This window comes from Squalius cephalus (genome assembly GCF_949319135.1).
Source record: "Squalius cephalus genome assembly, chromosome: 11".
Taxonomy (NCBI): Eukaryota; Metazoa; Chordata; class Actinopteri; order Cypriniformes; family Leuciscidae; genus Squalius; species Squalius cephalus.
In genome coordinates this window covers 19,488,173-19,505,756 of record NC_137132.1, presented here as the reverse complement: position 1 = coordinate 19,505,756, position 17,584 = coordinate 19,488,173, and the positions used below count along the sequence as shown (strand labels likewise).

The following is a 17,584-nucleotide window of genomic DNA, read 5'->3' as shown; positions in this document are numbered from 1 at the left end:
CAACAGTGTAACCAGTTCTAACGCAATGGCAAAAGTTTGAGCAAAGCATGCAAACTGTCGTTGGCTGCACAAACGAGCACAGAACACTATTTGACCGAAAAATGTCACAATTGTCTTATAAAGACCTAAGGGAACTGTCAACTTGTGTAAAAGTTAAACATGACACGACAGTACAAGTCAAGTCAAGTCACATTTATTTATATAGCACTTTTTACAATACAGATTGTTTCAAAGCAGCTTTACAGAGATAACAGGAAAATAATGCAAAAAAGTTTGTTTCCAGAAGAAAATAGCGTCACAGTCCAGCTTAATTTTAGTGATGTTTCATTTTTGATTTAAAAAAGTTGTTAATTTAGTTAATTAATATATATATATAGATAGCTGCTCTGGAGTAAACCGTGATGTCATCGTCCAGCTCAGTTTAGTTATTGTATAATAGTGTCAATGCAGGCAGATCAATATTATTGTTGAATATTAAATTAAATGTTCAATTTAATGTCCCCAACTAAGCAAGCCAAGCCAATGGCAACACAGGTGGAAAAAGGCGACAGTGGCAAGGAACCAAACCTCCATCAGGTGTCAGAATGGAGAAAATACCTTGGGAGAACCCAGGCTCAGTCGGGGGGCCAGTTCTCCTCTGGCCAATGAACGAACAGTGTATGATTATGATTCAGGCAGCATTATAGTTTTTTTTTTTTTTTTTCTTCATTATAGGTAATTTATGCAGCCTAATAATCATTTAACTGATTTGAATAATAGGAATGTATAATTTTCTATGTGTATGCCAGGTTAAAGAGATGTGTTTTTAGTCTAGATTTAAACTGACAGAGTGTGTCTGCTTCCCAGACAATGTTAGGAAGACTGGCCAGAGTTTTGAGATTGCAATAGACGAGAAGGACTATAATGTGTTAAGAGCTCGCTCAAGTACTGGGGAGCTAAACCATTTAGTACTTTGTAAGTAATCAGCAATATTTTAAAATGTATACGATGTTTAATAGGGAGCCAATGCAGTGTTGACAGAACCGGGCTAATATGGTCATACTTCCTGGTTCTGGTAAGAACTCGAGCTGCTGCATTTTGAACCAGCTTTAGTTTGTTTATTAAGCGTGCAGGGCAACCACCCATAAAAGCATTACAATAATATAGCCTTGAGGTCATGAACGCATGAACTAATTGTTCCGCATTTGTCAATGAGAGCATATGCCGTAATTTAGATATATGTTTAAGATGGAAGAATGTGGTTTTACAGATGCTAGACACATGACTTTCAAATGAAAGATTGGTATCAAAGAGCACACCCAGGTTCCTAACCGACGACGAAGACTTGACAGAGCAGCCATCAAGTGTTAGACAGTATTCTAGGTTAGTACGTGAGGAAGTTTTTGGTCCAATCATTAGAAACCGTTTTTTTTTTTTCAGAATTAAGTAGTAGGAAATTACTAGTCATCCAAATTTTTATATCAGCTATATGCATTCCATTAATTTCTTGAATTGGCAACTTTCATCGGGGCGCAAAGAGATAGAGCTGAGTATCATCGAAATGTCAAATGCAGCACTAAGATCAAGTAACACTAATAGAGAGATACAACCACGATCGGATGATAAGAGCAAATCATTTGTAACTCTAATGAGAGCAGTCTCAGTACTATGGTACGGTCTAAATCCGGACTAGAAATCCTCACAGATATCATTTCTTTCTAAAAAGGAACACAGTTGTGAGGATACTGCTTTTTCTAATATCTTTGACAAAAAGGGTAGATTCGAGATCGGCCTGTAATTGACTAATTCTCTTGGATCAAGTTAGTTTTTTTTAATAATAGGTTTAATCATAGCCAGCTTAAAAGTTTTCGGTACATATCCTAGTGACAAAGATGAATTAATCTTATTAAGAAGAGGATCTGTGACCTCTGGAAGCATCTCTTTCAGTAGCTTAGTTGGGTCTAACATACATGTTGTCGATTTAGATGATTTAACGAGTTTAGACAATTCTTCCTCTCCTATTGCAACAAATGAATGGAATTTTTCCTCAGGGACACTACAATGCACTGCCTGATGCGATACTGTAGTAACGCTGGGTACAATTTAAGCTAAAACGGCTTGCCATAAACGCGACTAGTGCTGATAAAGGTAAATACACATTGTTGTTTGTTTTGTCACTATATAAGTGTAATGATTTTGACCTTCCAGTTATGAGAAAGAAAATGTTCATTAAAATTATATTAAATTTGTATTATTATATTTGAATTTATATTTTGAATTTACTAATTTAAATATTGGTGCAGTGGTGGTGCAGGTATGTTGTTGGTTGTAACTATATAGATGTAATGATGTTTTCCAGCTAGTCTACATAACATTTTTGTGTGATGGATCTTCTTTATGAATAAATTAGACAATATCTTGATATATAGCAGATGTTTGCACTGACTTTTCCCAGATAAATGCAATGCTCACTGCAGAGGTTGAAGAAGGCTACTTGAACTGTATTGTGTGTCTCTCTAGGCAAAGGTCAAGTTCTCACTGGAACATTAGCCTATAATGCGTATGATGCCATCTGTACTTTATTACATTTTCGTAACAATAGACTGTATTGGACCATACCGAAATAAAGGCTTCTTCATGAACCATCATCTAAAACAATGTAATTTAAAGTTTATAGTTCACCCAAAAATGACAATTTTTCACTTTCGTTCATCTTTGGAACACAAATGAAGATCTTTTAAATTAAATATTTCTGTCCCTCCAATGACAGTCAACACAACTATCACTTTGACACTTCAAATATTTCATAAAGAGATTGTAAAACTAATCCATATAAATTGAGCGGTTTAGTCAAAATTTTCTGGAGAGACTCGATCGCTTTATATGATAAACAGATTTAATATAGGCTTTTTTTCACATATAAATATTATTTAACACACATCTGGGGGTATTTCAGAAAACAGGTTATACCCGGGTAAGTTTGCTCAGAGTAAGCAGTTATAAACTAAATTTTCAGTTCCAAAATCAGAGGTTACTTTCAGGGTATGAAGCCACAGCAACTTACTCTCTGAACATAACAGGATCTGTTCCAGGGTTAGTTTACTTCAGAGGTGTTCAGCGCATGATGAGGCTCCAGTGAGCATAATAGATTTCACACAATAATATATTACATATTTATATATTTTAGCATCAAACAAACAATATAATTCTTGTTCACAGTAATAAAAAAATTATTAATGATATTAAAAGATAATATTAAAAAAAGATAGCAAAACCGCCCAGTAGGTGGAATGTAAGGAATGTAAATCGCCATTAAATAAAAGAAGATGCGCCTTAGCGTCCGTTTCCATGGTGACTCCTGGATTCAGCGCTCGGTTGAGAAAAGTGTGGTCAGCGTTAACTCTGAGTTTCATACTCCGGGATCACTGAACTTGGTTTTGGAACCTGTATACCTCGAGTATGCAAGCTTTAGGTTCATTAACTGGGAGTTCATGTGACGGTAAGTTAACCTTGCTTTCTGGAATACCCTCAGCTGTGGTAAAGTTCGGTTTATGCAAGCCTGCGAACTCCAGAGCAAACCTTTTTTTTTTTTTTTTTTTTTTTTCTCGATTTTTTTTTTTTTTTTTTTTTTTTTTTTTTTTTTATTAATTAATTCTTTTACAAAGAAGAAACAGCACCGCATTGAATACATTAACAAAACAAACAAAAAAAAATAATAAATAAATAATAAAATAAAAACAATAACTGACTCCTCAACAAGTAAGAAAAAAACGTACATAATTCTTAAGAAACTTGTTGTTCTTACTGTTATCAATGAGTTTAAGAGATTTTACAATAAGGGAAATCTCAGCAATAAAGACATCAAATCTAGGCAAAGTCTTGAGAAATTTGTGTTTGTGAATAAAAAATGTACAATGCAACACAAAGAAATTAACAACACTATCAATAGCATAGTCACTCCCAGAAAAATAGAGAAATATATCCTTCAATGAAAATTTTAAATCACAATTGATAAAGTGAGAAAGATAACAACCCAAGCTCTCCCAAAGAGGCTTAACCTGATTACAGTGGTAGAATAAATGAAGCAGAGTTTCTTCCTCTACTTTGCAAAATATACACAGGTCAGAGAGATCAACAAAAAGAGGCAATTTGTCAGTTGGTTGGGTAAACATTATGAAGAATCTTAAAGTGTACCTCTCTAATTTTATTACTGGACATGCACACCAGAGCAAACTTCTCCCCAGCAGTCAAAGCGGTGTTACGTCACGAACAAAGGATTGTGGACTCAGAAGACGATTGCAAGGGCTTAGGGCTCCATTTGGGACAGGGTCTCAGATTTTATTTAAAATATCTTCATAATATGTTTTGAAGATGAATGAAAGTCTTACAGATTTGTAACTACATGAGGGTGAGTAATTGATTATTATTTTATTTATTTTTTTGGGTGAACTAACCCTTTAAGAAAGCACTTGCCATGCACAAAATATGGCTGTAGATACAAAATAAAAACCTCAAGAACCCACTTACTTTATGCACTTGTGTAATCTGCGTATTACAAGTCTCACATGATGTATTTGCTTGCTGTTGGGTGTTGGTAATCAGCAGAGCAAATTGGGAGACAAAGCCCTTATTTTCCACGAGAGATTCTCTCCCACTCACTGACATCCTCATGAGGAATACTTAAGCAAAGAGGACCGAAGCAGACACATTTGCAGCACTAAAACATGTAATTGATTGAGTGTCATTTAAATTGCAAGAGAACGGCCGAAGCGGTGATGCATTTTTTAAAACGCTGAGTGTCTCGCCAACTTACTGTGGCATTTTAAATGCATGAGGTCTGGCTTACGTTGTTAGGAAAAGTGTAAGATGATGTATTCTGAGAAAAGGCATCAGTGTGTACAAAGAGATTTTTTTTTCTTTTCATATTCATGCTTGAAAGGCTGAGAACTATAATCAAAATGTGTTTCACTGCACTTTAAACAATGGTAAAGTGATTTCTTTGGGACTTTGTATCATGGATCACCGATTTGACCTTGTGACCACCTTCAGCTGTGTGTGTTGTGTGTATTAGACCGAACTCAATCTGCCTCATACTGTAACAGGTTATACTGCATTATATCTGTGTATGTGTGTGTATCTATTTAAATATACACTACCATTCAGAAATGTAAATTTAAGGACATTAATACTTTTACTGAGTAAAACATTTATAATGCAATTAAAAATCTGTTCATTTGAACTTTCATGGTTTCCACAAAAATATTATGCAGCACAGCTGGCTACATAATAATAGGAAATGTTTCTTGAGCAGCAAATCAGCGTATTAGAATAATTTCTGAAGGATCATGTGACACTGAAGACTAGAGTAATGATGCTGAAAATTCAGCTTTGCATCACAGGAAGAAATTATTAAAATAGAAAACTTAAAAAATTTTAAAAATCAGTTTTTAGTGTATTTTTGATCAATAAATGCAGCCTTGGTGAGCATAAGAGGCGTCTTTCAAAAACATTACAAAATCTTACTGACCCCAAACTTTTGAAAGTTAGTGTACTTATAAATATGACACAAATGTATGCATATTCAAAGTATTATTGATAATAATAATTACACTATTAATAATCATTTATTATTGTATAACAATGTCTGACACAAGGAATTATAATTTCTGCCCTCTCTACAATGTGATGAGTATCAAACACCTCATAGTGAGGGGAACGGGGTGGTTTGAGGACACGAGGTGCAAGATAACCGCTAGCAGGCCTCGTCTGCTGTAATGCTGATGTCATGGCGTCTGCTGGGGGTCCGGGACGAGACAGAGGGTCAGTGGAATGACGCGCTCCCAGTTGACTGGACTGCTGTGGGTCCAGAGGGATGGAGGAAGCGAGGCGGGATGTGGTTGATTTTCCCATGTTCCCATCCCCTAAGTGAATAACCCCTTGTAAGAGCAACACCAACTCAAGATGTGCTTGTGCTGATGGGAAGTAACCAGACCAAGCACCTCGTCGTCTGGCTGTGCTTCCCAGTCTAGATAATGTCAGAATGTTCCAGTTCTCACTGGGATTGAGGTCCTAAATGTTCTACTTCAAGTCTGGATGGCATTACATTGCCATTCATTTAAAACATGAGCTGATTATATATGAAGAGTTCAGATGCAAAAGCCTCTAAGTGCCATCTGAAATTTTCTTCTAGAATGATCATTTTTATCAAACTCGTATATTTAAGTTCGGTAATTTTACTTAAATGGCAATGAAAATTACCCATTAATTGTCATTTAAGTGAAATAACTGAACTTAAATATGCGAGCTTGATAAAAAATGATCATTCTAGAAGAAAATTTCAGATGGCACTTAGAGGCTTTTGCATCTGAACTCTTCATATATACAGTCAAACCAAAATGTATTCAGACACCTTGCTATCCTCACTTTCATGAATTAACTATAGTGTCCTGCACCCACTAGTAAAAAAAAAACTCAAAAATGATATCTGGTGTCTGAATAATTTTTGGGTTGACTGTATATATATATATATATATAATTATACATACCGGTCAAAAGTTTTAGATCGGTAAGATTTTTAATGTTTTTAAAAGAAGTATCTTCTTCTCACCAAGGCTGCATTAATTTGATTAAAAATACAAACAAAAACAGTCATATTGTGAAATATTATTACAATTTAAAACAGCTGTTTTCTATGTGAATAGTAAAGTGTAATTTATTCCTGTGATGAAAGCTGAATTGTCAGCATCATTACTCCAGTCTTCAGTGTCACATGATCCTTCAGAAATCATTCTAATATGATGATTTGATGCTCAAGAAACATTTATGATTATTATCAGTGTTGAAAACAGTTTTTTACATTTTAATTTCATGATGCTATTATGAATAGAAAGTTCAAAAGAACAGCATTTATCTGAAACTGAAAGCTTTTACATTAAACACTACCCTTCAAAAGTTTGGGGTCAGTAAGAATTTACATTTTATTTTTGGGGGAAAGAAATAAAATAAATTAATACTTTTATTCATCAAGGATGAGTTAAACTGATCAAAAGTTACAGTAAAGACATTTATAATGTTAGAAAATATTATATTTTAAATAAATGCTGTTCTTTTGAACTTTCTTGTTGAAAAAACAAGAAGAAATTGTACACAACTGTTTTCAACATTGAAAATAATAATGAATGTTTTTTGAGCATCAAATCAGCATATTAGAATGATTTCTGAAGGATCATGTGACACTGAAGACTAGAGTAATGATGCTGAAAATTCAGCTTTGATCACAGGAATAAATTACATTTTAAAATATATTAAAATAGAAAACGGTCATTTTAAATTGTCATAATATTTCACAATATTACTGTTTTTTTTTTATATATATATATATTGTTTTTTTATCAAATAAATGCAGCCTTGGTGAGCAGAAGAGACTTCTTTTAAAAACATAAAAAATCTTACCGATCTAAAACTTTTGACCAGTAGTGTATATATATAGCCTCTCTCTCTCTCTCTCTCTCTCTCTCTCTCTCTCTCTCTCTCTCTCTCTCTCTCTCTCTCTCTCTCTCTCTCTCTCTCTCTCTCTCTCTCTCTCTCTCTCTCTCTCTCTCTCTCTCTCTCTCTCTCATATAATGAGTAGGTGATTTACCCACCACACACCTTGTGGCTTCACATATAACATAAATAAATCAGCTCATGTTTTAAATGAATGGCAATGTTCAATGTTTTTGAAAGAAGTCTCATGCTCATCAATTTATATGATCAAAAATACAGAAAAAAAACTGTAATATTGTGAAATATTATTATAATTTAAAATAATGGTTTTCTATTTTAATATACTTTAAAATATATATTATTTATTTCTGTGATGCAAGGCTGAATTTTCATCAGCCATTACTCCATATCACATTTTATTCAGCAAGTTTAAAATTAAATTGATAAAAGTTATTTATATTGTTAGAAAAGATTTCTATTTTGAACAAATGCTGTTATTTTTTTAACTTTTTATTCATCAAAGAATCCTGAAAAACGTATCACAGGTTACAAAAAAATATTAAGCAGCACAACTGTTTCCAGCACTGAGTATCAAATCAGCAGATTAGATTGATTTCTTAAGGATCATGTGACACTGAAGACGATGGCTGATAAAAATTCAGCTTTGCATCACAGAAATAAATAATATTTTAAAGTATATTAAAATAGAAAACAATTATTTTAAATTGTAAGGACATTTCACAATATTACTGTTTGTTTTTCTTTGAACAAATAAATGCAGGCTTGGTGAGCATAAGAGACTTCTTTCAAAAACTTGACAAAATAAATAATATTCCAAATGATGTATTCTGGATGGATGCTTTGAGGAAAAAAAAAAGGAAAATTAAATAAATTTCTTTAAATAGTGGCCTCATTACGCAATGCACAACCAAAAATGAGAAGACTCATATTTTGTTTACATTCATTTTTGCTCAGCATTCATTTATTTACTTTTCATGTGTGCTCTAAAATTAAACCAGGACAACATAATCTGCTCGGTCCAGCCAAAACACACACTACAACATCAACTCAACTGACAGATCTACCTCTCAATCTTGACCCTCCGACTATATGGACTCTACGACCTGCTCAGTGACCTGCTATAAATGATATTGTTGTAAGGATCTTGTTCACTGGAGGAGGCTTTGCGTCTTCACGAGGATCATCTCCAATTACAAAATGCATCTACTGTGCTCTGTTGCACTGGGGAGCTTTCCCACAGTATTGAACCTGAGATGAACTTGGTAAAATAAACCTAGAAGGGTAAGAGAATACCAAGCCCATGCCTCCCAACAAAATAGACTGATATGTCACTATAATTAATAATAATAATAATTACATTTAAAATTAATTTAAATATCAATTTAAAATGTAATATTTTATATAGCCTAGATATTTTCTTATTTTCTAAACAAATACTAGGCACAAAGTCTACTGCTATTGAATATCCCCGCCAATGTTGCCAAGGAAAAATATCCATTTAATAGACAGTGACTTTTTGCGAAATATAATAGCGGGACTGACTGTTCTCACAATGGGAACTATAAAGCCCATTACAGGTCTTTCAGTAAAATGTAAACCGAAAAAAAAAAAAAAAATCGCTAAATTGTGATTTTAAAATAGGCTATAAAAACATGTATATAAAGTCCATATTTCTCATTGATAAATTATGAACTGTAATTCCTATGTAAACTATGCCCTAAACTGCAGCATATTAAACGTGACAACTTGCCCCGACTGATATTCATGAAAAATACCTCTAGCCTGTTCCTGTCAACTTATCACAGAGTCCCATAGAAAAGCTGTATAAGTGCACCCTCTGCTGTCACAAACATGTATTACAGACACGAGTTCTCCAACAAACTGCGACGCGACGTAGAAGTCTTTCCGGGTCAAGGTTCATTCCATTCCATCCACATGAGATTCACGTGTTTACATGGACACTTGTATTGGTAGCAAAGTATTGGTGACACTGGAATAGGAATACATTTATTTCATACTGTTATAGTAAAAGCAGAGTGCAGATATGTCGCAAAATGAAGACGAAGCTTTTGCACAGAAGAAAGGTAAGTTAGTGCTAACTAGCTAACACTTTCAGTCTTTTCATTACATACAGTTGTAAACTCGAACATGTCAAATAGAATGTATCTAACTTTATTTTCTAATTATTATTTTTTCCCCACAGTTTCAAAGTACCAGTGTCCGGATGATTTTGTGTCAGTTTCATATGATGCCTCTGTAAATGACTCATGGGACGGAGATGAACAGAAGGAATTATGGCTCATCAAAGCTCCAGCTCGTTTTGATCCTAAAAGGTACAAAATAACCTGGAAATAACGTTGGAATTGGCGCACAGGTTTGCTAATAGGATTTATGTCATAATTTGGAAGCAATCCTGACGAGATTGCATAACAATATATTATTAATAATGAGTTAAACATATACAATTATGGATATTACATGATTAATTACTAAATTTTAATTGTAAATATTTTAGTATATAATAGTAGTAGTAATAATAATAGTATATTCCTTCAGAATATTAAGTTTAGGGTATTTATGATTTTTCATTTTTAAAATATTGACCATGTATCTTGTAAATTCTCCTATAACATTATAATTTCAATCTGTCCATTGAGGGTAACTGCCTGTGGGATTTAGAAGTTACTGGCTAAATGGTTTAAATATATTAACAAGATATCTCAACAATATTATTTGTAAAATGTGTATTTAAAAGCAAAACATCTGTATCAAGCTTTGCATAATTTAAAAATAGCTGTAATATGGGGTTGATCAATTCAATAATTGTTGTTTTGTGTCCTCCGCAGCTTTAAAGACCTCAAACTTCCCATATCAGGGCTGAAAAGGGTCCAGTCTTGTGGCACGGCACCTCAGATCTACAGCGTCCTCAGTGGCAGGACGGCTCCATCAGACCTCCATCTGCTCGTTACCAAAGGGAAAAAGCAGAAGACTTCTATCTGTTCCTCCGGCTTCAGTGGTGTCCTCAAGATCTCTGAGAGCTACGGAAACTGCAGCGAGAACCAAGACCCCATTCCCATCCCGGCCGCTCCAGCTCCGCGCATCCCAGCTGGTCTCAAGCAACGTTTCCAGCCTTTTGGTAGTTCCATTGCAGCTCACATGGAAGATGAAGTCACTGTAGTTTCTCCAACTACACCGAAGAGAACCAGACAGGATCCGAACGAGGGCGAGGAGCGGAAAAGGAAGAAAAAGAAAAAGAAAGACAAGAGGCAAGAGGACAGTGAAACTGTTTTTATCAAGCAAGAACAAATACAAATGGACTGTGATCAGTTAGAGTCATCTGAACTTGTGGAGGAAGAGTCAATGGAGGAGAGGAGGAGGAAGAAGAAAAAGATTAAGAAAGAGAAGGAAAGACAGAGTGAAGATATGGTTAATGAAAGTTTAATATCTAAAACAGAGCCACTGGATCCTTATGATTATAATGACACCCCAGGGAAAACTAAGAAGAAGAAAAAGAAGACTAGTCGAGATGAGTAGACTGTCAAAAGAACTTGAAATGCTCTATCAATTTTTCTGTCATGTTCACACATGCTTACTGTGATATTTAACTGTCAAAATACAACTAAGAAATCAGTATCTCTTACTGTGTCTCTCATAAAATAATTCAATGTTTCTGTACAACACTCAATATTACCTCAAAAGCATCGTTTCTTCTGCTTAAAAGCCCCCCCTCCCCCCCCCCCCCCAAAAAAAAACAAAAACAAAAAAACAATGGCTCTCTTCTAGGGGTGGGGAAAAAAATCGAATCTTCGATGCATCGCGATGCGGACGTGGACGATTCTGAATCGATTCACAAATGTCAAAAAATCGATTTTCTAAAAAAATATATATTTTTTTTTTCTAATAACGTAATATTGACGGAACGCAAAAGGCGGAACTATAAGCGGACGTGCAGTGCGCGGACAGTCTGTGGCGCGCACATAACAGAGTCGCGCCCATAGTCGCGTCGCGCCAGAGAATGTATGGTCGCGCACATACATAACAGACTCATGATGGCTGAGCGCCAAATTCGAACGGCACCTTCTTCGTTAAAAGCTAACGTATGTAAAATTGGCAATTTCATTGTTGCCTATTTAGTATTTTTGTATGAGAGCTGCTTTCTGTATTGTTTAGTTTTCACATCAGTACACTGTGTAAACCGATCTGTTATACCTACGTTATACTGCAATATGTGCAATTTCAGTCACAAAAAGTTACATTTTGACTGTGCTCTCTGCAGATGTTCATTCACTTTTTTGTATAAGCTGTTTTTGATTGTAGTATACAGCAAACATTTCAAGTCATAACTCTGTATTATTTAGTTGTGTATAAGAGTGGCTTTGTATGTTACTAATTGAAGCTACAGTAAGTTGTTCAAAAATGTTCATTTTGTCTTCTTAATGATTAAATTGGACAATTTTCTTCTAGAAAGACAAAGAAAGAAAGAATTTTCTTTTCTTTACCTTGACATGTTTCGACTGCAACCTGCAGTCTTCCTCCACCTGAACACCTTGTCTTTCTAGAAGAAAATTGTCTAATTTCTACAGTATGTTGGTTCAATCCGGTTCAATCTGATCTACTTCCTAAAGGAAATAAGCCTTTCATTTATTTGTTATTGTTTAGTTCAACTTGATGAGTCACAACACAATGTGATGTATTCATTTCTGTGTTCTACAGAACATAAGCTACATACAAATAATTCTGAAGTTATAACTACACGACACAGAAAGTGCTTTGAGTTGTTGTTACTTAATAAAAGAGTTAAGTAATTCAGCAGCTGACTTTTTTTAATACTGCAATCACTTTGTAGTGTATTTTCGTTTACTGTTGTGAAATGGAAAATCAATAATCGAGAATCGTTAATAATCGAAAATCGAATCGGGACTTCAATAATCGTAATCGAATCGAATCGGGAAATCAGACAGATTAACCACCCCTACTTTCTTCTGTGGAACATAAAAAGAGTATATTTAAGAATGTTTCAAATGTTTGTCCGAAAGTCAAGCCCTTTCAATGTCATTGTATTGACAAAGGGTTTTGAAAGAATGACAGAAAATGTAATTATCTATCCAAAGTGAACTGTACTAAGTGTTGTTTAAAAATACTTTCTTTCATGCTCCACAAAAAGAATAGCAGAACGTGTGTTTTGGGGAGGACTATGAAATACTGCGTTCCTGCAGTACTTGCAGTTCACCGGTAGGTGGCGGAAGATCTCCCCCTGCTGGTGGAAGCGCTGAAGGTCCTCCGCTTGTTCTGCACTGAGGTATGGCCATGATTTCTAATGAGCACAGGCACGTTTGCCGCCTGCAAAATGGGTTTCTCTGCCCCTCCCACTGCGCACATGCAGGTACAGCTCAACATCCTAGAGTCCAGTGGGATCACATGAGGAATTTCATATAGGCGCTACTCGCTTCTTCTTTGACCAGGTATTTAAAGAATGTTGCACCTGCTGATTCTCTAATGGAGACGTTTTGGTGAACTGAACATTATCACAAACTCCCTCTCTCTATGTTTGTGCTGTCAAATGGATGAAGCGCATCTAACATAAAAGTTTTTGTTTATATAATATATGTGTGTATATTATGTGTGCGTGTATTTACGCATACACACACACACACACACACACACACACATATATATATATATATATATATATATATATATATATATATGCATGCATGTACATATGATGCACATAAAGAACTCCAAGACTGCGTGGGTCATATTCAAATGTGCACCTGTTTACAGCACTCACATCGTTTGGCATTTATTTTCTGAGTTTGAGTCACAGAAAGACAAGTGGTTTGTCATCACCTGTGATTTTATCTCAGAGGCGGAGACGCTAATCGCGTCCGTGCACGCGCCTCTTTTTTTCTAATTTTACCCATTAGTAAAAAAATAAAATAAAAAAAAACTTCCCGCGGAATGCCATAGGCGTTATGAGATGCTTGAACATTGCTGGGTGTCTGGTGAGGCAGATAAATAATTGAATGCAATCTGAAGTTTGGAAGCAACGTGCCCAGACTGTAAAGCTCAGCGCGGGGCCCCTGTGCGCCCTAAACTGATGCAAACGATAAGGTTCGGGTGGGGGAGTAATGTTTTTTCTTTTTATTTTTGAGCCAATCTCGTTTGTGCACACCCTCCCCCTCTTTACTGCAGCAATTCTTCTCTCTCTCTCTCTCTCTCTCTCTCTCTCTCTCTCTCTCTCTCTCTCTCTCTCTCTCTCTCTCTCTCTCTCTCTCTCTTCAGCGTGCTCCATGCGGCCTGCAGCTTTTGGGGAGGGGGGTTGGGGGAGTTACCATAGCAACGCGCACTTGCCAAGGACTACGGAGCCGCGCGGCGGTCGGAATGGGGTTCGGCTCACATCGATAGGGACCTTCCTTTCCCCAATTAGACGATAGTACTAGTATCTAGTATCCACCAAGACATACATCATTTTCCTCTTGTCTTGTCAAGAGGCGGAAGTCGATATTTCTTCTTGATAATTCCTATTGAAGTGTTTGTTTGGGATGAATTACCGCACCAGGAACTTGTTTGCATACTAATACGTTGACGTGACTCACTCAAAGCAATCTATTCCAAAATGTGTCATTGAGCCTCCTCTGCAGCAGCAAGGAATTCTGGGAGCTTTTCAGCACAACATCACTTCACAAGCCTCCCCTTTACATTTCAGTTTAAGATGGTGTCAGAAATACAGGATTGTTTATTTATTGTTTGATTTGTCATGACAGCAAGAGTGCAATTGGATTTGGCTCTTGCGTTACATAGAAACAATGAAGTGTGATCCTATTGTTGCTATGCGCACACCCAATTCCAGTCAGACATATGTTATAAAAGCAGCAGGTCTTTCAGCTGGTTGTCATGACAACCACAATGCCGTTTTTTCCCTCATTGTTTCCTTACCCACCTTTATGACTGTGTTCGTGCTCAAGGACTTGGTTTTCTGTCACTGACCAAGATTTGTTCCATGAATTTTTATTTATTTATTTATTTATCTTTATAAAAGACTAGCCTTTCAAACCAACTTTTGGCTGTGATGATAAAGCCAGTGGAGTCGAGATGCCTGTGCTTATTGAGGCCAATTTAACTAGCTAACCTGCCCAATTTATTATCTGTGTACAGTATAGCCTATATATATCCTTATAACTGCTGTCAAATCAATCAATCGCGATTAATCGCATGATTCGCATCTAACATAAAAGTTTGTCAATATATAGTAGGCTACTTCCTATATATTGCTGTGAATCGATAAAAAAATGAACTAATTAATCACATATTTTTCTGTGATTAATCTCACCTAACATTAAAGTTTTTAATATATTTTTATATTGTAATAGGCCTACTTTCACAGTGAATCTCCAAATTAATGTAAATAACATAGACAGTATATTTTAAATATTTGTTTAATGGCATCTTTTCATGAATGACAGCCAATATCACTGATATCAATAATGATACTTACTGATGTCTATTAAATGGATTTTTCCCCTCAATTTTAGCCATTAATTGTAGCCATTCAACATTACAGTATAATTGAAAGCTATCAATTTTAACATTTAATAGGCTTTACATTTTGAATACAACAACTTTTAATTTAAGTGAACTTAAAACAGTCTTCACATAAACCCATTATAATAAATGTTTTAAAAAAAACATTTTTCCCCCTCAGTCGGTCTGGTTCAGGTTTTTACCTGCCCTTCTAAAATGCACAAAAAGGTTATGGTTTTCGTTGTTTTTGGTGTAACCAACTGCTAGTGCTTAAGATTTTCAGGTGAATATACAGAAATTGAATATTTAAATAATTCCTTGAATAATTTCTGTATCTGTGCAGTTAAAAAACACTGCCTAGTGTTCACTGCAAAAATTATAAATTGAATATAGATTAATACTTATTATAGCAAAAAGTTATTCAGTCAAGAGCAGTGAGTATGTTCTCTTTTTCTTTTGTTCTTTGATTATCCTTAATGACAAACAGCATCAGGTTTATTAGGCTGCTGTCACTTTAAGAGTTGACGTTGCTGCACACGACGCTGATCTGACACACATCTTATTTGGCTATATTGTGGGCTGTGACCGATGTGGCAAGGCAATACACTCAATTTAGCTTAATAAAAACCATTCGATTTGTTGAAAATATGCCATTTTCTCTTACTGCCTCAACAAAAACCCAACTAGCCTTATTTAGTCTAGGGCCAGGGTTCATGGTGGCGACTGCATGACCCATTAGGACAGGCCGGCACTGTCTCTGCTAGACATGCTGTGCTTCCATCTGTCCAAGGGTCACTTACTCCCCATCGGTGCCAAACGCACGCTTCCCTCTGTGCGGCTCTGACATCTTCTCTGTTTCTGCCTCTTTTGGCTTGTCGAGATAAAAGGAGGGAGTGCAGATGGAAACTGGGTCACTAGAGCTTTTTATAACCTCATGGAATTGTTGTTAGATTTAACCTTCAGGTGCTAGCTGTTGTAGCTAAAACTGTGGAAAAACGAGGGGAAGATGTTAGTAAAGTAGGCTAATTGGAAGTCAAATTTGTGATTCAAATGAAATTGACAGGGTTTCCCTCTCTGTGTACAGAAATGTTGCTTAGACTGCTTAGGGAGTGATTCATTTTTACTTTTTCTGTCATTTGTGTGAATTGGGATATATATCTGGACAGTATTTTCCAAAAGCATCACAAGCCTAAAATTGTAGAAACCACTGAGACCCTTTGGCACCAACGATCTACTTATGATTGTTTTGGGAAACGCAGCCCTATTGTGTCTATAGTGTCTTTGCGTTGCAGAATGTTACAGTATTTCAAAATAAAAACATTTTTACAAAGTATTGTAGAATAAAACTATTTGCATTTATTCACTATTTCAGGCTTATTCATAAATTTGGTAAGCAAAAGATTAGAAATTAGAAAAAGCATTCTCAAACCTGTTTTGCTTCTGTAATGCGACATTTAGGTCTATTAAAGTATATTCAAGTAGAGTTCTAATTTATCATTTAGAAACAGTTTTTAAATTGTGAAAATGCATGGATTTATCACATTAAAGTTACAGTGAGCTATTGCTATTGTAGAAAGGCTCCGACGTAGCCTAAATAAAAAGAAATGCACATCTGATGAACATTAACTCTTTCCCTGCCAGCGGTTTTCATTTTATTTTATTTTTTTAAAGTTGCCTGCCACCCCCAGTATTTTTGATAATTTTCACAAAACTTGCATGGCCCCAGAATATTTTGTTGTATGAATATCATGAATAACATGCAGTAGGTATCAAAAGAAAGAACAGAGCCTCTGTTTTTTTAAAACGTTTTATTCTTGCTTCACGCATTGCTTGCTCCACTTGAATATGGGCAAGTTTCATAAAAAACTGAGAAAGACAACAACGTGCATATGCTTTAACGCTTGTTTCTGCTCCTTTTTGCCTGTGTTTTGCTCCTCAGATTCTGTACTCTTTTAGAAGATGTGTAATAGCGCCCCCTACCATATAACAGTGAAAACACGGAAAATTCTGTCAATAGAGGGGAAAGAGTTAATAGGCTGCATACACAAAAGAAATATATTGAAATATATTTTAAAGTGTCAAAAATATATGTGGCATATATTCCAAATACATTGAAATATATTTGCATTGTTGTTCACTTATATTTATCATTTTGAAATATATTCTGAAATATAACAAAAATATATGATGTTAAGTGTGAAATATATTTACATGTATAACATGTAATGTAAAATATATGACAAAATATGTGGTCATAAAATGTTTAGCTTGCTAAAGAAGGGTCGAAAATGTATTTTGATCATAGTAATTCCTCTACCTATACACAACAGTAGGCTACCATATTTCACTACTGTACTATGACACACAGCTATAATAAATACTGTACTTACATTTAAATGACTGCAATGTAAAATGACAGATAGTTGCTTTCCTAGGACTATTAGGCCATATTAGGTGGCACGTACCTAACACTAAGTGCAATTATTAGATTTATTGTTGTTTTATTGACATCTTTCCTGAAGTCATTTAAATATTGAAAACATGCACAATATTTATGATGCAAGTATAACAGTGA

General features: G+C 35.2%; 2 protein-coding genes and 1 long non-coding RNA gene across 3 annotated transcripts in view; 2 read left to right on the top strand and 1 right to left on the bottom strand.

Annotated features, from left to right (window-relative positions):
- clip3 (CAP-GLY domain containing linker protein 3) overlaps nt 1–17,584 on the bottom strand; it is a 769,717-nt gene that overhangs the window by 196,029 nt on the left and 556,104 nt on the right. The window lies entirely within an intron of this gene.
- Nucleotides 9,369–12,289, top strand: polr1g (RNA polymerase I subunit G). The gene is made up of 3 exons (XM_079886039.1): nt 9,369–9,569; nt 9,689–9,818; nt 10,332–12,289. Exons 1-3 carry the CDS (start codon nt 9,530–9,532, stop codon nt 11,017–11,019), a joined length of 858 nt encoding a protein of 285 aa, XP_079742165.1. The 5' UTR covers nt 9,369–9,529; the 3' UTR covers nt 11,020–12,289.
- The window catches only part of LOC307167108, a 30,561-nt gene continuing 25,662 nt past the window's right edge, over nt 12,686–17,584 (top strand). Inside the window, exon 1 of the long non-coding RNA XR_013822732.1 lies at nt 12,686–12,947. This is a non-coding gene — a long non-coding RNA (uncharacterized lncRNA). The remainder of the gene's footprint in view (nt 12,948–17,584) is intronic.